The sequence below is a fragment of the Phocoena phocoena genome, chromosome 1 (assembly GCF_963924675.1).
Source record: "Phocoena phocoena chromosome 1, mPhoPho1.1, whole genome shotgun sequence".
Lineage (NCBI taxonomy): Eukaryota > Metazoa > Chordata > Mammalia > Artiodactyla > Phocoenidae > Phocoena > Phocoena phocoena.
Window position 1 is genome coordinate 3033217 of NC_089219.1, and position 20766 is coordinate 3053982.

Genomic DNA, 20766 nt, shown 5'->3' on the forward strand with positions numbered 1-20766 from the left:
AGCCTGGGGGTACATGGTGAGGCCTGGGGGTGCCTGTTGAGGCCTAGTGGTACCGGGGGGCGGGGGCCTGGTGAGGCCTGGTGGTGCCTAGTGGGACCTGTTCTTACCTGGTGAAACCTGATAATACCTGGTGAGGTCTGGGGGTTCCTGGTAGTAACTCGTGGGGTCTGGTGGGATCTGATTAGGCCTGGTGAGGTGGTGGGACCTGGTGAAGCCTGGGAGGACACGGTGAGGCATGGGGGTGCCTAGTGGGGCATGGTGAAACCTGGTGAGGCATGGGGGTGCTCAGCAGTGCCTTGTGGTACCTGATGGTGACCAGTGGTGCCCTCCAGGCCGAGGCACCACACCTGTTGGAAGCAGCATCTCATTTCCCTGAGGGCTGGACTCGCGTCCAAATGCATAGAGAGGTGGGAGAACTTGAGCTTCTAAAGCATCCCCCTCCCTGGGCCACCTGTGGCCACAGAGGAGCCGCCCTTGGTGTGCTCCTGGGGGCACCTCGCGCTGACCTAAATCTCTGTGTGCAGCGAGGCTGGCCTGGACCCTGCAGCACGCAGGGCTGGCCGTGCAGAGAAATCGCGCACCGGCAGCCTCTTGGTGCGGAGGCATTAGCATAATGAGCGGTTCCTAATTTCTGCAGCCAAGCACTTGCGTTCTGATTGAAAAACTGGGGCCTTATTATTTGAGGATTTGTCCTTTTCGGCAATTAGCGCTCATTAATACAAGTTTCTTCCTTTCAACATGCTGGGGGGACAGCACGTTCCTAAGTGTCAGTGAGGGAAAAGTCAGCCCCAGGCACGTGGACACACTCACACAGACACGGACTGATTCAGTCCCTTTTAAAGTCACGTGACACCCTTGGAGGAAAACCTGCCAAACTCCGCTTCCCCAGGCCTGGTTCTACAGTGTTTCTGGGCTGACGACTCAGTGCAACACACATGCTCTCCCACCCCCCACCTGCGACCATCCCTAAGCTCTGGCTTCGTGTCAATTTCTAGACATGGCCTTGCTGACGAGCTCTGGCTTTGAAGGGCGCCTGTCCCAGGTCCTCAGTTACCTAAGCCGGTGGCAGGGCACGGGGCCCGGGTCCCCCCACCCTCCATGTGCACTGCATCCTCCCCTGGCTCTATCCTTGCCAGGCCCAGGGCACGCTCAGCCTCGCTGCCCTCGCCAGGCCGTGCGGGTGTGCCCTCCCCAGCCTCCCCAGCACCTGCATGGGAGAAAAGTATCGGCAGAACAAGCACTTGGGCAGAGTGAGCGCCTTGATTGACTTTCAGCTTCCCCGCAGCGTGTCTTTTCCTGAGCGAGATCCAGAGGAGGCCACAGACCAGCAGCTTTCCCCGTGTATGTGTAACGGCATCTGAGGCCATGAGCCTGCTTTCAAATCGGCACATTCAACTGAGATATGAGGCGGCAGAGGGTGGGGTTGGCAGAGCGCGGGACCCGGCCCGGAGCAGTAGATGCTGGGACTCTGCTCCACGTGAAGCCCCACAGGCTGAAACCCCTGTCCCTCCAAACCTCAGGACTGCAGGCTGCAGGCTTAGCATCACCCACCTCAGACCGCGAACGTCTGTGACCTAGAGGGAAGTGCCCGGGCCTTGGACCCAGGGTGTGGACCACGTTCCAGCCCTGCCGTTCCCTCCCCTCTTGGTGCCTCCGTTTTATTAAGGGTCAGAGCAAAGCGGGGATGGAAGGCCCGTGAGGTCATCTCTTCAGCTGACAGATGTGGGCTTTGGAGACTCGGTTTCCCTCCTGTAAGCGGACGCTTTGTCCTCAGCCGGCCATGTGCAGGTAACCTCCTTGGAGGTGAAGCCGGGTCCTGAGCGCGTGTGGTTCGGCCTGTGTTTCTAAGATGCTAACAGACCGCGCTCGAGTCGGCCTTTGAAGTGAACTAACGAAGGGTTTCATTCCCCTTTGGAAGCTAGGATTAGCGTTCATTACAAGAAGAGCATTTCCTCGTCCTGGTTGGGGGTGGAGAGCGCCCCCCAGGCAGAGGTCCCCCCACTGATGCTTTTCTCTCTCTCCCACGCAGTTCCATGTTCATCCGCTGGCCCGGCTGCTCTCTAGGAAGCCATGCTTGGATCCTTATAGCCATGTTTCAGCTCGCCCTGGATCTGCCCGCGTGTGAGTCCCTGGGCCCGGGCCCCGAGTTCCGGCTGCTGCCCCGGCTGCCCCACCGGCCACCCCGCTTGTGGAGTTTTAAGAGCGGACAGCCCGCCCGGGTCCCAGCGCCCGTGTGGAGCCCCCGGCCGCCCCGCTTGGAGCGTGGTCACAGTCACGGGCAGATGCTGAGTCCCCGGGCCCGACGGGCGCACAGACCCAGGGACCAGGTGGCCGCTCTGGGGCCCAAAGGGGGGCTGGCCAAGCCCCCAGCTGCTGCCAAATCCAGCCCTTCCCTGGGCCCCTCATCCTCTGCGGGGGGCAGTGGAGCTCCCACGGACCAGCAGGCCCTCCTGCGGAGGGGGAAGAGGCACCTGCAGGGGCACGCCTTCAACAGCTTTGACTTCCAAGGCAGCAGGCCCACCACGGAGACGGAGTTCATTGCCTGGGGGCCCACGGGGGAGGAGGAGGCCCCGGAATCCAATACATTTCCAGGCGTTTATGGCCCCACCACGGTCTCCATCTTCCAAACACGGAAGACAGCTGTGGCCACTGCCACCGCCACCGCCACCACGGCCACCTCCGTGACACTGCAGACTCAGGGGCTCACCGAGCCCCTGGACCCCAGGAGTGGGAAACCGGTTGGGGTAAGCACAACGGAGCCTTCCACCAGCCCCAGCAGAGACAGTGGCAAAGTCAGCAAGCCCCCGCGGGTTCTGGGGGAGACCTCAGGTACGCCCACCTCTTTTCTGGTTGGTGCTGGGTTGGGGGGATATTTTTTGGGGGGGGTGTGTGGCTTAGGAGGGATGCTGAGCTGTGCCTGGGTGATGCCGTTTCGTGAGACTCTTCATTTCCCATCAGGGAACCTAAAGCCACAGCCCCTCACGGGAAGATGGGGCGCTGTGTGTCTGTGAACTTGCACGTGTATATGTCCTGACAAATCTGGGTTGTGCTCTGCAAGGAAGGGCCAGGCTCTTCTAGCTGCTGGAAGGGAGCAGGGAGAGGGTCTCTCCCTAGAGGTGGCCCTGAAGTGGGCACTGTACCCACCCTGCCTGTGTAGGGGTGTCTGAGCCCCACCAGACACAGGGAAACATCTTCCTGAATGGCAGAACTTCAGCTCCTGGGCCAGCCTGGGAGTTAGATGTGGGCACATCTGCTGATAGAGACAGGGTATGTGGTGTCTTCAAAAACCCTCAAGGGTATGGCCCTAAGGAGGGGCAACTGTCAGACTGGCCTAGAATTAGCAATTACCTCAAACAGCAGGAGAGCCGGAGGCCGTGTATCAGGAGGAGTTTCCTGTGGTGTTAGCTGGGGCTTTGCACACTGACTCAGGTGAGGGGTGTCTTGTCCCTGAAGATGGGTTAGGAGGTGTTTGGAGGATGGAGATCTGACAGATGGCTTCGGTTCTCCTGCCCGTGTTATTCTAGGTGTGTGTAGACAACTAGCATTTCTTGGCTTTGGAATATCTTGCTGCAACGTCGTCTTGTTGTTCCTTCTCCTCCTGTAACTCCTCCAATTGCTTCGAAAGGAGTAGCCCTTGAAAATCTCCCAGGCCAAAGCTTGTCCCTTCGCTGGTAGGCCCCCTGCACGTGCCCAGCTTCAGGCCGGCCAGGGGACAGCCAGAATCCTGGACCCCTGTGTTCCCACCCACTGCCAGCATCCTTGGCTTCTGTGAACAAGCCATGGCCCCATGCCCCACCATGACTCCCAGGTTTACAGATTGTGTCCGTGCCTGCACATCCTAAACTGGCAGCGGTATTTGCTGACTTGCAAAACAGGATGCAAGTTCCAGGGCATGAGCCCAAAGGGGTGGGGGCACCATGCAGCCTCCTCCACCCCCGGCTTGCTTCTCCACTTCCTCAGGGTTTGGACCTGACACGGATCCTCTACAGAACCCGGAGGACAGAGAGAACTGCTCGTCAGGGTCCCTCCGCAGCCAGGTTGCCATGCTGTCCCTTGCACTCCGTGTGTGCACCACGTTCTGTATCCCGGCCAACAGGCAGGGTATGATCAGTAGTTGGACAGGTTTCCAGGGAGTGGGTGGCCCTTGTTCCATGACCTACTTCCTTCCTTCACCTGGATAAGAGAACTGCGGTTTTTATTCTGCGTGGTTCTTCCCTTGAGAGCAACATATCTGTGGAAGCAAAGCCAAGCTCCACCTCAACGCCAGGGGCCGGGGGCCGGGATGGAGGGACGGAGGCTGTGAGCTTGGGGGTGTCACGGGAGAGGGTCTGCAGGTCTGTGCCTCAGCTGTCTTCCACATAGCCCCCTTCTGGGGTCTAGAGACACACAGACCCTGCCATTCATCTTCTCCGTACCAGGCGCCCAAGAGCAGTTTACAAAGCATTCGTTTTTACCTCAATAAACTCGCAAGCCATCATCATAATAGAATTTAGTGGTGCGTTCATTTATTGTCATCTCCTCTGCCTACGTCACTTACTATATAGACATGGATGAGAAAACGAGTTCCCATCTCTTCCAAATTACATTTGTTATTACTAAAGTTAAATGCCCGGGACAGCATTATAAGGCTTAGCAAATTAATTCATAGTACACTGGATATTGCTAATCCAGCCTGACAGATGCTTATCTTGGAAAAGATTTATGGTTCTTCATAATATAATCTGCTGCTAGATTAATTTGTTTAGCACAACAGATTTAAAAGGGGGTAAGTATGTGTGTTTATTTCTAACGCAGAGAAATGTTCATTCTGGGAAGTGATGCTGGATGCTGAGTAGGGGCAGCCAGTCGTCCTCAGCTTCGAGTTCAAGGCAAGGAAAGAGAGGAAATGCTGATTCCCCTAACCGGGCTCATCAAAGCTCAGCTGGTCCTACATAAGTGATCCAAGCCCCAGGGCACTGAGAGCCCAGGCAGGGGTCCTGCAGATCCCCCCCTAGTCAGCAGATGTAGACTAGGCCCCCAACTCATTGGAGTATGACTACTACTCACCCTTCTCCGACAGGATTTAAGGTAGCAAGGGCGGTCTTGGGGATCCCAGAGCTGTGGTCTGGGGGGCCTTGCGCACCACGGTGAGCGGTACGTGCTTCCAGGCTGCAGATCTGCGTGTGAATCTGGGCTCTGCTGCTCGTAGCTGGCTGACCCTGGGAAAGTTCTCTTCTCTGTTGGCTACATTTTCTTCATTTATGAAAGTTTAGAAATATCTCTCCTAAATGGTTGCTGTGAAGTCTCAGTAAATCAACCCCAAGTACAAAACACGGTGCCTGGCAACTAAGAATCCTCTATCCGTGCCAGATGTTTTTATACCCAGCAAGAGTGACTCTGAGGAGAGGGTTACAGGCATCAAGGACAAACAGGCCCAGATTTGCCCACTCACAGCTGGGGGGTGCCCCAAAGTCTGGAATGAAGGCTTTAGGAAGTGATATGAAGAATTTGATAAGTCAATTCTGTGGTCAAAAGAAGTGTCTTTGGAATCAGATTTGGGAAGTTGTTTTATTTTTGCTTCTGTAGAGAAACGTTTAGAAGGGGAATGTCTAAACATTCCTGTCTGTCCATAGCACAGGCATTGGTGGGTGTAGAAAGGGCAGGTGGCTGGTGATCTGGGGCACTCTGAAATCTGTCAGGAGCTAACATTATATGGAAAAGCTGCTGGAATTGTCTAAGGGCCCACTTGACGTGGAGCAGGAGTCACGCTCCACGTAGAGCGGTTGGGAAATCTCTCTAGTTTTAGTGTGGTAGTTGAGCGTGCCGCAGCCTGCCTGCCAGTTCTTGGCTTCATCTGTATTAGCTGCGTGAACTTGGGCAGCTTCCTTCTTATCTCTGTGCCTCAGTGGGAATTACAGAATTAAAAATCTCATAATGTTGTAAAGATTCAGTGAGATAGTACATACCAGGTGCTCAGTGCCTGGCACATGAAAGTTCCTCAGGACATGTTTGCTGCTGTTAATACGATAACGATGATGGTGGTGGTGATGTTGGAGATGATGGTGCTGGTGATGGTCTTGATGGAGATGGTGTAGACGGTGGTAATTATGATGGTGGAGATGACGGTGCTGGTGGTACTGGTGATGGTGGTGATGGTGATGACAATGTTGGTGATTGTCCTTGTGATGATTTGCTGTCACCGGCTTACTGCTCCATGGTGACATCATTTGATGAGGTCCCACACTCTCATCCCTGACCTTGGTGCTCCGAGCAGAGGCGTAGATGATGCTTAGCCAGGAGCTGCTTGGGGTGGAAAACCGCCTGGCTCGGGTTCACCAAGGCATTGAGCTGCAGCCTCACACGGTGCTGGCAGAGACTGAGCATCAGACGGTCAGCACTTCACCTGAGGTCCGGAAAAGAGGGCTCACCACAGTGAAGCGCTGTTCTCCGGTGACAGCTCTCTTGCTGGTTGTATTCTGAGTCTGGAATTACAGTGTCTCCCAGGAGAAAAACGGAAAAATGGAAAGTCATTTCCTGGGCTTTAATCTTAAACCTCGTAAAGGGAGCTGTGGGCACTTTAAGCCAGCTGGTTTCAGTCCCCGCGTTTGCCCACTGAGGGATCTCCTGGGCATTTGGCCTGCAGTTAGCGCTCAGTAAAGATTTCCCAGACCTGACGTTCCTCGACCCTGCCTGCTGGCCCCCGGCTCCTGACTGCACAGACACATCTGACGCTTTCCCCACCTGCCTGTGTTCACAACTCTGGGAAGGTGCACTGCCCAGGAGGGCCCAGGTCCCCATTGTCATTCTAGATGTGTCCCCATCTGGATCAGTCACAGATCTGTGACAACCAGCAGCTCAAGGATGCGATGGCTCAGATGTTCTCCCAGTTCTGTCTGGTAATTTTTACACTGGAATCCACTCACGCGTTTCCAAGGATGATTTCCAGGTTCCTTTGTCCTTGTCACCAGGGGGCCTTCAGCGTCCTCTTGGTGGGACGGGCTGGTGTCGTCTTCTCTCACCCTGCTGGTCAGATGACCTGAACTGGAAGCGGGGAGACCTTGGGATCAAGTCCCACGGTGATGGAGTAGTTTCTAAATGCCAGGATCGGAGGGGAAGGGAGAGAGAAGCAGACGTAACGGAGAGAGACACGTTCCTCCCCTTCTGTTTAAAGCTGCGATGGCGGTTTAAATGCTGAGACCCTTTTAATTAACTTGCTGGGTGTTTGCTGCCAGGGAAATGAATCCGTCCTTAATTTAAAGATATTTGAAGCAAATGACTCACGAACTTCAAATTTTTGAGTGGCTTAATTGGGATAAGAGCATCAACGAACAAGTGAGCTTGTGGAGCTTTTCCTCAACATCCTAAACTCTGCAGACAGCGAGGCTGGTCTTCGGGGTCTTCACTGGGACTTCCCGTATGGATGCGGTGTGGCTTGTCCTGCCAGCTCTGGTTCCGGAGGGTCACCTGTCCTGGACACAGGCAGGATTGTGTGTGTCTGCTGATGGCGCTGGGACCTGTCCAGCCTCCCTGAGTGCTCCCCTGCCTTTGCTGAGCAAAGCTGTGTTCACACCAAGTGGATAAATGGGCTGACTCATTAAAGCCGGCCTTGGATTCTCCTGGAGATGACTCCATCACCGGCTTCCTTTTATTCCCTTCACATGCTTCCTGCTCCAACTTACTGCATTTAGTGCTTCTTAAGCTCTTTGTTTCCCTCAGGGCCTCATTCCTCTTCTAAGAGCCCTTCGGGATCAGGAAGTTTCTTTAATTCTTATCCCAAACCATGGTGGCCGTCCTCCTGTGCTTTCTACCTGTGAGCGGTGGCCCTCCACCCACCCTGGGCTGTTGTCCTCCCCAGGCCCTCAGAAGATACAGGAAGAGACCTGAATTGATGCCTCCTCGATCTGGAAACCAGTGTCCTCTAAGGGTGCCGGTGGGGCTGCCAGTGATCCAGGGCCTGGGGGGCTGCAGGAGACACACCCCTGCAGGATGCATCTCCCCTCCACGGGAACCGCATTCACAGATGCTTTTGATATACGGTGGTATATGGTTTCATCCGCTCACAGGGAATGATTTTAAGTGTTGAAATTAAATATGAGACAGAACATCATTTTTAGAATTTTTATTTGACTATGTTAAGAGAACTGGTCTCAGAGTTTCTGGCTTCTGATCAATGGCACAGCGAACGATCCACTCCTTAGTTGACGTTAAATGCTGCACCTTGGGGCGGGGAGGGGCCAGGGGCTGGAAAACCCATCCCTGTGCCCTCTTTACAAGGAGCTTAAAAATCTTCTTTGGGAAAGCCAGACAGGGAAGGGTGCGAGAGGAAATGTCACAAACACCACGTAGGCAATAATAGCTCAGGTGTTATTCTGGAAACACAGATGGAGGAGGAGGGGCAAATGAGGAGAGTCCTGATGGACGGGGAGGGTGAACAGGGGCAGAGGCCAGGGAGGCCAGCGCTGCTGGAAGCCCAGAGGCCTGCCTGGTAGAGGGAGCCCGGGGAGGTGACCCCGGGACTGTGTTCTCACGTCTAGAACAGGATCTGGAAGAGAAAACCCTTGGGGTCCCTGGTCCAGCTCTGAACTGATACAGCAACGTGAGAGGCCTGTGTCCTTCTGCCGAGCACCAGAAGAGCGGCCTTGGTGCCGTTTCCCTCCTGTTTTGTCATCAGTGAAAGGAGAGCCCTGGAGAGCTTTGGCATTCCCCGCTTACAGCGTCAACAGCCTGCCTGCCAGCCGGGGGGCCAGGCAGTGGGCCCAGCAGTTCCCGGGCGCAGGCAGGCTCTGGGGTCATCAGGGTGGTTGCTGGCAACGGGGTTTCAGAGCCTCTGTTTGGGGTGAGACGTTACCCGTTCTGTCCCCCGCCCCTGCCCAGGAGTGGTCCTGGGTTACAGTGACTAATGTGAAAGGGCCCAAGTGATTACACCTGAGGAAGAAACAGTGCCGTCACCTCTGCAGCAGGTAGGTTCCCAGTGAAGGTCAGGGCTCCCCAGAGCTCCCTGCCCAGTTCCGGAGACTCAGCCCCGACTGCCGGGTGATGGACGTGCCACATGGTCAGACAGGAAGAAAGACCAGACCTCCGGTCTTTGCTTTCGATGTGGCTCAGCGACTCTCTGCCCTGAAGTCTGTGGCTGGGAGGTGAGGATCAGTGATAACAGAGGATGCGGCTTCCCTTTCCAGAAGTTTCCTTTGGCAGCAGGGATGCCGAGTCTGTCTGGGGAGCTGTGTGGGAGACAAAGCTGGGGCTGGTGGGGAGAGCCCCTGCCTTGACGGGACCTGCCACAGGCCCTGGAGGCCCGCCTGCGGGCCAGTGGCATGTCCTCGACTGTGCATGTGACCTCGGGGAGTCCCGGCTTCCCTGCCTGCAGAACTGGGAAGTGCTTTCCACCTCGCGAGGCCGTCCTGAGACTTGACCGTGTTGACCCCGGTGGAGCGTGGAGCTTGCGGCATGCCAGGGCAGAGCTGATGATGGAGTCCACCTCCTCTTGTGGCTACCTTGGGGGTCGGAATGGCGCCAGCGCTGGGAACGTGCTACTTATTTTGTGTCCTTCGAATGCTCCCCGAAGGTATTAGGATGAGGATGTGCAGGTACCCAGCCTGAATTGTTCTCGCTCTTCTGTGACCTTTCTCTGCCCTGGAAGGCTTTCAGCAATCAGACCTACCCCGGAAACCCAGACCCCCTAACGAGCCACATCGGCGGCCCCGTGTGTGTTCGGGGGCAGTCACACCAAGGGGAGGTCATGAGCTGGAGCATCCTTTGCACGAGGACAGCCTGCTTCTCTCCAGGCCCCCCTGGAACACAACCCTCCCCCAATAAGTAGCCCAGGAAGGACTTGCCATGCTTCACTCTCCACGTTCTCAAAACTGGCCTGGGGGGCAGGGGGTGGTGCTGATGCTGAGGGAGGCTCAGCCATCGAGAGTCGGGGGGCAGGTGGATCCCCACCCAGCTCTCCTCACCCCCAGGCCAGGGCCCTTTCCATGACTCTGGGGGGACCCTCCCCACCACACACCCCTGTTGCCTGAAGCTTCAGGACATCCTGAGTGAGGTGGGGACAGGGGTCCTAAGTCCGAGAGGAAGACGATTGTCTTATTTGCTTGCACTTTCTGGGCCATGTGTGAGGTCCAGTGATGAAAGAACCTTCCCTGTCCTCTTGGGCCTTCAAGAAGCTCCCGGAGCAGGGGGTCTCCACCAGCAAAGTCTAGGCCAGGGGCGTGGAAGGGTCAGATGTGAAAACACGGTGTGCTTTCACACGTTGCCCAGAAAGGCCAGCAGCTAGGGCCCTGGCCAGGACTCCATGGGTGTGTCCTTGGGCCGAGGGCAGAGCCCCTGAGAGACGCACACCTGGGTCCTCTTCTCTATCCCCCATCAGCATGAAGGAGGGCACCGGCATCCTCTGTGGGGACGGGGCAGGAGGGGCCACCCCGGAGGACAGAGGCAGCTGGAGAAAGCTGGGCTGGGAGGAGGGTGCCAGAGAGCAGGAGAAGGAAGTGCCGGGGCTCTAGGGCAGGCCCCCTGACCATCCAGACGCACAGCCCGAGTTCCGAATACACATTTGCAAATGCTCCCTTAACTCACTTCCAACGCACCTACATTTTCATAGAAAATATAGCCTGCCGAAAGCAATGGTTCTAAACACTTGAGTGGTGCCCTGAGTGTGATTTAGAGGCAACACAGAGGAAGGTTACTTATGATAAAGGCTGGTCTGTGTACATCTTCACTGGGAAGCGTAAGGAGGTGGTCAAAGGCACCCTCCTCCCTGGCCCTGGGGCATCACCAGGAACATGATGCCAACGCGAGCTGAGACAGGTGTCTTCTGGGCCTTGAGGGCACGTGACTTTCTGAAATGGTGAGCAGCTCTCTGCAACCTTGGGGACAAAAATAATACAGCTTCCTTTTGATGTGCGTGGTGGTTGCATTCTGGGAAACTTCGGTGCTCCTTAAAATCATGTAAAGAATACTCTGGGTCTGTACGTGGAGGCAAAGGAGGGTCTCCGGGCTCAGAGCATTCAGAATGTGCCTGAATGTGTGGCAGGACGTTCGCAGTCACACAGGACAGAGGGCCGTCTCTGGGGGAGCACGTCTGTCCCCCGCACTGCAGGGCGGGTGACATCGCAGCCTTACTCAGCTGATGCCAGTCATCGTGACAACCAAATGTGTCCCCACATTCCAAGATGCCCCTGCCCCCCGAGAATCCCGGCTGCAGTTCTGGGCATCCCTGGGCCTCGCCCTCACCTGCGTGCCGCACACAGAAGCTTTCTTCTGTGTGTGAGTGTCCTGGGGCTGCAGCAACAAGTCACCCCAAACTGGGGGGCTTAAAACCACAGAAGTTCATTCTCTCCCAGTTCCAGAGGCCAGAGGACCAAAATGAAGGTGTGGGCAGGGCTGGGCTCCCTCCACAGGCTCTAGGAGAGCATCCTTCCTGCCTCTTCCAGCTGCTGGGCACTCTGGTGTCCTTGGCTTGTTGCCACATCCCTCTAATCTCGACCTTGTCCTCAGATGGCTTATTCTTTCTGTGTCTGTGTCTCTCCTTATAAGGACACCCGTCATTGTATTTAGGGTCCACCCTGATAATCCAGGATAGTCTCATATTGAGACCCTTAATGTAATTACATCTGCAAAGGTCCTTTTTCTAAATAAGGTCATATTGACAGGTTCCAGGGATTAGGACATGGCTATCTTTGCGGGAGAGGGCTGCTATTGAACCCACTACAATGGGAGGAGCTTTCATTAGCTCTGGCTGGAGTTGGCAGTGCCTGGGAATTTTCTCCTGGAGAGGCAGGGAAAATTGCAGATTTTTTCATCTGCCCCTAGTCCTGGCATTGCTGGAGAGGTAGGCAGACCTGCGGGGGGAGAGCATTAGCCCAACCCTCACTGACCCTCCCCCACGAGGCCAGAGCTGCCCAGAGGCCCTGGGAGCCACTGGGGCTTGGAGCAAGTTTCCTTTTGTATAAACTGAGCTTCACAGACAAGTCAGAGATCAAAATTCTTGAGCTCCCAGTGGCCTCATCCCTGTAGATCATCATTCACTCACTTGTTCTTTCAGTTCAAGTGTTTACTGAGCACCTACTATATTCCAGGCTCTGCAGTGACATCAGAAGACAACACACACACGGTCTTTGTCCCCTCCAGGGTCAGCAGACAGACAGACACATGTAAAAACACAAATAAGGAAACCCCATGTACGAACGTGTGCGAGGAGGGTGCACACGAGGTGGGTGGGTGAGTGTGGCCGGGGAGGCAGGCCTCCCCACCCAAGGACCCGAATGATGAGAAGGAGGGAATGGCAGGGAAATGGAAGGTGTAGGCAAAGGAAACCGTGTGATGTGATGAGTGACAGAAGGGCTCTGAGGGGCGGGTCATACGAATTGGAGTCGGGGAGGTCAGAGTGGTGGCTGGGGCGAGGTTGCGAGGTGCTTGGGGGCGACCGTAAGGGCTCTGGGTTTTATCCTGAGTGTATGGGGTGAACAGAGTGCCGTAGTCCCGCAGAAGCTCCTGGAGGGCAACCGTAGGGGAAGGACAGGAGTGCGGGTGATGGAGGCAGCCCAGTAGAGAGGGGAGGCTGGCGGTGGGCGGACTTACTGAAGAATCGGACGGGGCAGTGGTGAGAGAGAACAACCTGGAAGGCCTCCAAGTGTTGGGTCTGAGCAACTCGTGTCTTCAACTGACAGTGGTGCCTTTGGCTGAGACGGGGCAGCGTGGGCGGGCACAGATTGGAAAAGGACGTCAGCCGCTTTAGCCATGTCGAGGCCAAGCTGCCGTGTGCGCTGTCCAGGTGGGGACGTCTGCGGATTTCTGGACTTGTGAGTTTGCAGCTGGGGAAGGTCTGGCCTGGGGTGGAGACTCAAAGCCCTCCGATGTCTGGGTGTGGAGGGTTGAGATCACCTGGAGGGAGTGTGGATCGCATGAGACAGGGATGGACACAGGGCCCTGGGGAGTCCGGGAAGTGTGAGGAAGAGGAGGAGGTGGGGGGGAGGGGGCAGGAGGGTGGTAAGTGGAAGCCTGGAGGTGGGGAGAGGAAGGAGGAAGGGGGAGGGGAAGGGAGGAGGAAGGGGGAGGGGGGAGAGGGAGGAGGAAGGGGGAGGGGGGAGAGGGAGGAGGAAGGGGGAGGGGGAGGGAGGAGGAAGGGGGAGGGAGAGGGGGGAAGGAGGAGGGAGAGAAGGAGAGAGAGGGGGAGGAGAATGTGGTCCAGTGTCAGAGCTCCTGGGAGGCCAGGGAAGTGAGAACCAAGGGAGCGTCACCCTTGTCCTGTGTCGGGGTGGACTACTGGAGGCTTTGTGAGAAGATGCCCCGGTGGAGCGGATGGGGGCGGGCGGTGAACAAGCAGAGGCGGAGGGTGGAGCTGGAGATTTTGCGCAGTCCGGGCTGCGAGGGAAGGGGGAAAGCGGAGGGGAGAGGACCACAGAGGTGACACAGGACTTTGCTGTCTTGTTTTGCTGTTTGTGATGAGGGAGCGTTCAGGCACACTGCCTGCCCACGCGAATGGTCCGGCAGAGAATGAAAACTCACGGTGGGGAGAGAACAGAGATACTGTGGAGGCAAAGTCCTTAAAGGACGAGGGGCTGGCCTTGGTGGCTGGAGGCCAACATCTGTGCTCAGTGGAGAGGGCGGATGAGTTGGACTTCGGTAGAGAGACCGGAGGTGATGAGGGGAAGGCAGGTCTGGGAAGCCCTGCTTTTCCCAATGATAGACACCCCCCCTTTTAACTTGAGAACCTGCGCCAACGCGAGTGGGAAGTGGCCCTGAGGGGCGTGAAGAGGAGGCTCTGCCCCCTCAGGCGTGGACAGACGGTGGGCAGGTGCACACGGAGATCAGCCCGGATGGAGGTGGGGCATGTGAGCTGGTGGGAAGGAGGTGTCTGGGGGCTGGGAGATGTGGGCCCGAGCCTTCCAGGGGCAAGTGCGGAGGCCGCGTGGCAGGAGTGAGGCTGAGTGTGGGAAGAGAAGAAGCGGGGCAGAGGGCTGGAGCCCGTGCAGGGAGGTGGGGAGGATGTGGAAATCCTGGTCAAGAGCAGGTTTGGAGCAGGTTTTTCTAAGTTCCAACAGCAGCCACGGGAGAACTACCCCCACATGTGCAAACTACCCCCACGTGTGCAAGCCAGCTTCTGTCCACACTGACATTGGCAATGACCCGGACCCCACCTGTGGCCCCTCACCTGGTGAGGTAACCTCGGTGTCCTCACCTGGTTAGGTTGTGGGTCAGCAGACGTGGAAGAGTACATCCCAGCTGCCACCCTGTACCAACTCCTGCATCCCCTCTACCAGGGCCTTGCAGCCTCCACCTGCCCAGTCAAACCGGTTCTTGGGAAAACATCACCAAGTTCACAGAACATCCCGGGCTCTTTCTGCTGCCTTCCACCTCGAAGCCCATGAAAACGTCAGCCCCTTCCAGGCGTAAGGGTCAGTTTCTCCGCCATGAGAGTCTTGCCCGAGGCTGGAGGCCCTGCCAGCCACAGAATGGCCATCTGGAGTGCACCTTTTAGCAGTCTTCTCTAATCCACACCAGGACTGGCCCTGCTCCTGGCTGAGACTCAGACCCAGACTCAGAAACGAGTCCCTCACTCTTCCCTCTGAGGCCCAGGCTTTATTGGAAATCACATTCTGTCCCCGTACTTGGGTGGACATTCAGGGTGTGTGGACCCCAGGCCCAGGACTGGTGCTGCATTCAAAACAGTGGTCAGTGGTCAGCTGCCTGCTTGGCAAGACTGGGGTGCACTTCTGGCCAGTGGACGGCTGACACATCCATGGATATCAGACTGGGCACTGTTTCCAGAGGCTCAGGAGACAGTGAGCCATCGAGGGCGGCAAGATGCAAGGCCAGCAGCATCTCGGCTCCTCTGGTTTCTCGGCAAGCAGCTGAGGACGGGCTGGTGCCTCCAGTCCATTATTAGGAAAACTGAAGCATCCAGGCAATGAACACACTCTGATCTACCCTGCCACTGCCATGAGCTTCCATGGGGTGGGCGCCATGCAAGGCAGAGCCCCACCTGGAGCAGGTGGAGGCGGGCAGGGAGGCTTTACATTCCTGGGATATCCTGAAGTCTCGTGCCCACCGTCCTTCTGGCCAGATCCCCAGATATCAGTTCTTCCCATCTGCAGTTTATCCTTGGAATCTTGATCACCATCGAGACACTTAAAATCCCTGTCCATCCCCCCAAGGTGGACAGGCACCTCTCTGCTCCTGAGTTAAGAACCTGGCAGCTGGGAGGGTGGTGGGGGGAGAGGAGGCCTCCTGGGGTCTGGTCCCTCAGGAGTTTCCTGGGGGAGGAGTGGGTCCGGGGCACAAGGTGGAGAGGAAATCTCCATGAGGAGATGTGGCCCAAGATGGAAGTTTCCAGGGGCTTGATGTTTCTCCCTGAATGGGCTAAGGCAAGGGCACCACTGGCCATGGAAGGATGGGCCTCGTGTCTGACGGCCCACCTGGACCCATCACCCTGATGGTCATTTGTTTATGCGCTCACTCGTACAAACCCACTTACAGGCATCCCAGTTTCCAGGCTGTAATAGTCACCTGTGCCGTGTAACAAAGTCTGCAAGTTCAGGGGCTTAACACCACCTACTTGTCAGTTTCTGTGGGTCCTTCACTGGGTCCTCTGCTTGGGGTCTCATGGGCTCTGGGCTCCAGAGGTGTCAAGCTGGGAGCAGAGGTCTAACTGCTCTGAGGCTCCTGGTTACCTCCTACACCTGGGCCAGGTGCTCATCTGGAGGCCCGACTAGGGGAGGGCCCACATGCAGCTCATTCCAGGCGTCACTTCCTCATGGCCGTGAGACTGAGTCCCACATCCCAGTGAACTCACTCAGCTCCCCTGAAACACAGATTTTAGCACCAGCTCTGCTACAGAAGCAACTTTCCTGGAAACGTCCACCTTGGGCCATATCTCCTCATGGAGTTTTCCTCTCCACCTTGGGCCCGGGACCCTCTCCTCCCCCAGCCCACTGTCCTGTGGTCTCTCTGTCATCAGAACCAGCCTCGCTGGGCCTGTCGCCTCTGTCCTGAGGACCCCCGTCAATCTCCCCATCAGCCCCTGATGGTCATGGGGCCTGCGGAACCCAAGGGTGCTGCCCCCAGTCTCCTGCCTCTCTTGACCTGGCCAGCGTGGAGCCCATTGTTCTTTTGTGTCCTGGGGAAGAAAATCATTGAAATAAATTATGCATCAACACCTAGAGATGGATCCTTAATTAATACACTCAGCCATCTCGGCTTCCCACTTGTAAACAGCACCTCCAGTGAATGAATAAATGGCCTGGCTCCTGACCTCAACACTGACAAGATCTCCATTTTCTTATGTCAGGGGAGCCAGTCAGAGTGGGAGGAACCCTCGACGGGGTCTGTGTCCCCATGGGTGTCACTACGCTCACCGGGGCACTTGGGTGGTCCAGCTGGAGCATGAGGGCTGGGCATTACTTTAACTTGATCACCCCTGAAAAGTCCTGTTTCCAAATAAGGGAACATTCTGAGGTCCTGCGGGTTAGGACTGCAACATAGCTTTTGTGAGGGACACAAGTCCACTCAAAATGCTTGTCATTGGGTTTAGGGCCCACCCAGATATTCCAGGATGATCTCATCTTGAGATCTTTAATTTGATTACATCTGCAAAGACCCTTTCCAAATAAGGTCACATTCCCAGGTACTCAGGGTTAGAACTTCAGCATCTTTTGTGGGGGCACAAAGTTCAACCCATAAAAGTACCCCCTTCTTTCTGCCCCCCATTGTCAACCGAATACAGCTCCTCTCTCCTGTCTGTGTAGCCCTATGAGAGCAAATCCTTGAGGAGGGAGTGTTTGGTAAGATGGCTGCGGAGGGAAGGGGCTCTTCATCCCTGAGAACAGAAGTTTCTGGAAGTTTTCCTCGACCACACGTGGATTATTTAGCGTCCTATCAGAGGAGGAACGGGGAGGAAGAGAGACATGTCTGCAGCGTGTTTAGGGCAGAGGTTCTTGTAGAGGTTGCTTTTGTTGTTGACTTTGGCTTTGGGGGAAAAACAACCCTAGAAGACAAAGAGAATTCTAGGCAGTGAGCTTGGCACAGCTGTTCCAGAAGCTGGGATGAATCTGCAGCTCACCTAGAGAAGAAGCGGGATGATGGCAAAACGCTTAACTTCCTCTTGATCTCGTCTCATTCTTACAAATTTTAAAGACAAGCAAAAACACCAGCCGCTGTTTCCCCTGCTGGATATGTCAATTCCTGGAAGGTGTGCGTGTTTCCCGCTGGTCCAGACAGCAGAAATGTTGCGGGGCCTCCCCATTCTGCAGCTGGAGATGGCACCACAGAACCTGAGGCCCGCCTTTCAGGCCAGAGCCAGAGGGGAGGACGCATCTCCGTAGGAGGAAAACACCAGCCCTTTCTGTCCTGCGGTGCTGAGCCCACACCTGCCAGATGGAGGCAGCCCCATCCTCCCGAAGCAACAAGGATTTCTGGAGCACCTGTCAGGGGCAGGGTGGAGCTGGGCATCCAAAGCTGCACAGAGAAGAACAGACACTCCAGCCCCCCTCTGACGCTTGGTCCTTGAGCAGGTCTCGTCCCCTCCCTGGCTGGATCAAACTTTGCCTGCACCCCTCCTTTTCCTCCAAGGAGAAAGTATGTCCTTCTCCCTTGGGTATCTCTTCTTAGTCTCACTCATAGATTCAGCTTCCGAAATTTAAAGGAGACTGCAGATGCTTTTACCATGAGAACATTTTATTGTTGTTTTTTGAAGTAACTGGAAGAGCTGACATTTGCTCAGAGTCTTTCAAGATGTCATCTCCAGGGAAGAGCTGCAGCCTCATCTTGGCATTTTAAGTGCCCTCCGAGAGCTAAGAAAAGTACAGGATATCGAAGCATCTTGTTGTACACTTTAAATATATTTAAATTTGTCAATGATGCCTCAATAAAGCTGAAGGAAAGGAAAAGAAAAGTACAGGGCAGGGCAGGCAGACCGAGGGGCCGTGGGCCTGGTCAGCCAGTCATCTTGTCAGGTCAGCTTGAGAAGGAGGAAGAAGCAGGTGGTTTAAGGGACTGTGACCCCAAAGCTTGGCTGGTGGCATATGGAGGCCCACGGGGCAAGCTCACTCTGACACGGGGTGCTGTTTGCATGGATTTCCGGAAGGACCAGCTTCTACAGGCTCCTGGCCGCCCTGGGACAAAGGCAGAGGTGCTCACACAGTAGCATCTTAGGCTGGCAGCTTCTAGAGAAAAGCCGAAGCCAGGCTCTGGGATGGTGCCCTGCTCCCCACTTTTTCTCGGGTCCGATCCATCCTAGGGGGCCAGGGTTCTCTGCATTCACCATGAAGGGGTCTGGGATGTCCATCGCCAGCAGCATCCCCTCCACGCTGCCCATCCTCCAAGACCCCTCCCTGGAGGCGAAGGCATCCCCTCCTAATCTCAGCTGTGAAAGTAACAGAGAGGGAGCCCCCAGAGCCTTGGGATGGCCGTGGGACGTGCCCTCTAGGGAGAAAGGCCCCACTGGGAGGGGGCGATGTGAGCTTGCCTTCCCTCTCGGGGCCAATGAGGTGCATTTCCACAGCCTCCCAGGGTACAAGGACAAGCCCTTCAGCCAGAACCTCTGCTCAGAGGGCCCTTAACACACAGGTTTGGGGACAGCTGTGTCCCCCTCTTCCCCAGAGAGGCTGAGGAAGGGGGCTGCATGGTGATGTAGGACCCTTGAGGTCAGAGTGTACTGAAGAGGCTGTGCAGGTCCAGGGGACCCTATGCCATCTCATCTTAGGACCCTGCTAGGGTGTCACGTGGCCAATCTGGGCAAGGCCCAGCCTCCCAGGAGGAGGTGGGGTGGAGGAGTAGCACACAGATGCTGGAGGGAAGCTTCCCTGCCTGGCAGTTCTGCTTCCGCCGGTGCTCTGGTCCACCGGCTTTCACCTGAGTCCTGGAGCCCAGGACATTGTGCCATGCATGGCTGGAGGTCCTCAAGGAGTCCCCTCCGAATTACGCTCTGCCCACAGACAGCCTCATCGATGCTAGACCTTTCTATAAACAAGAGCGTCACCCCCACCCCGGGTGCCCCACGGTGCCCGATGCCAGCAGGTATAGAGCAGCTTCGTAGAAGCAGTACAGGACTGAGATAGCTCACTGGCCCCCTGCAGGACCTGGGGTGGGCCTGGGGCCCTGGGCCTCTGTGTGCACATCTGTAAAATGGGATGACCTCTGTGCCAGGCCTCCCTCTGCACGTGGGTAACGGGCGCTGGAACTCTGGGTGAGCTGCAGTGTGCCGTCATCATCTCCCCTGCATTCTCAGGAGGCCCTTGGGAGGCAGCAGGGCCCCATGGGGCTTGGCCCAGGGTTTTCACTTGATTTATTTTTTTACGGACATGAAATGCGCCCTTCGGACTGCCTCCACTGGGGAGATGTGGGTCTGCACTTGCCCAAGGTCCCAGCTGCCCTGAGAACAACCGTCTCCAGATCTTGGGTATAGAAGCAGGTCATCCAGTAGGGAGAAAATGCCCAGGCGAATCCCATTTGCTCGTTCTTTCATTCAATAAATCATTCATTCAACCAACCAGAATATATCGAGCGCCTGGCTCTGTGCTATGGGGCCTTTACAGTCGTCGGAATAGTCTCTGCCCCCGCCCTCCTGAAGCACGTGACTAGTCCAGTGGGAACCAAGTACAACTGAGCAGCTGCCTTCCCTGTTCCGAGAAGCCTGTTCGCATTGTTCCGGAAGAACGGAGCAAGGAGAGCTAATCCTGTTCCCAAGCACAGGAAATCCACTGGGCATGACCTGTGGGGAAGTTCCAGGGTGTCCTGAGCTGCCCCAGAGTGGTCCGGGATGAGCCTCCCCCAGCCCCCATTGGTGGCAGGGCAAGGGCCGGACAAGGCCACTGTGACTTGTGCTATTTCCCAGATGCCAGAGAAGATTCTGGTGTTGTGATCTGCCCACACGCCATCGTCTGTGTCAGAGCCAGAAATAGAAGGCGGAAGATTCTTGCTCTGATTTCTGTGCTCATAATTCTAGGGCAAGATGCCCTTACAAAGTGTGGATCAAAGGAGACGGGGGGAGAGCCGAACGGAGCAGCTCACGCGAGGGCTGGGCCGCACGAGCCGGGCCTTGCCAGTGCTCCAATTAGCTGCATTTATAACCCATCAGGTCCAAGTGTCGACTGGGCTCAGCCCAGGGAAAAACGGGAGCAATTTGCAAAAGGCCCTTTCAACCATGACCATGAAAATCCATGTACAGACCCGCAAACCTCCGGAACCCCAGGCAGTTGTTCTGGGGGGGGAGGAAGAAAGGTGCCAGCTGGGATGCTGCACCTTCTTAGAAGAAAGCAACACATGAGTTGAGCCCCAGAAAATGAAGGAAGGGAGTCAATTTGCAAGTCCTGCCTTCACTCTTAATAATTAGATGTATCTCATACCCACCAAGAGCCAGGTTCTAAGTGCTTGGCTTGAATTCAATCTTGTAAGAGGCACAGCAGTTCTGGGAGACAGACACTCCTCTGCTCCTTATTCGGCAGTGGCAAAACAGAAGCACAGAGAGGTTAAGTGACTTGCCCAAGGTCACACAGCCTATAAGGGATGGAGTCAGGATTCCAGGCTTTAGGGATGTTATTGTAATGCACTGCACTACCCCGGGCTTTATCTCCTTCAGTCTTCTCAACAACTCTTTGGAGTCTATCGCACAGATTAGGAAGTAGAGACTAAAAGAGATCAAGGAGTCTGTGACAGTCGCAGACTGCTTGGCCCCAAAGACCTGCTGTTCCCAGCACCCTGGACCTTTGAGCACGCACACGTATGGAGTCAGCCATCCCTTGGCCAAGCCTGGCTAAGCCTTCCTCCCCGCCACCCCCCCTCGTGGGGCCC

The 20766-nt window shown here is 56.0% G+C and overlaps 1 protein-coding gene across 1 annotated transcript in view; it reads left to right on the forward strand.

Annotated features, from left to right (window-relative positions):
• Positions 1–2029: 2029 nt before the first annotated feature.
• AJAP1 (adherens junctions associated protein 1) overlaps positions 2030–20766 on the forward strand; it is a 61251-nt gene continuing 42514 nt past the window's right edge. Inside the window, exon 1 of the mRNA XM_065894822.1 lies at positions 2030–2829. Coding sequence (XP_065750894.1) covers positions 2034–2829 — 796 coding nt within the window. The 5' untranslated portion in view covers positions 2030–2033. The remainder of the gene's footprint in view (positions 2830–20766) is intronic.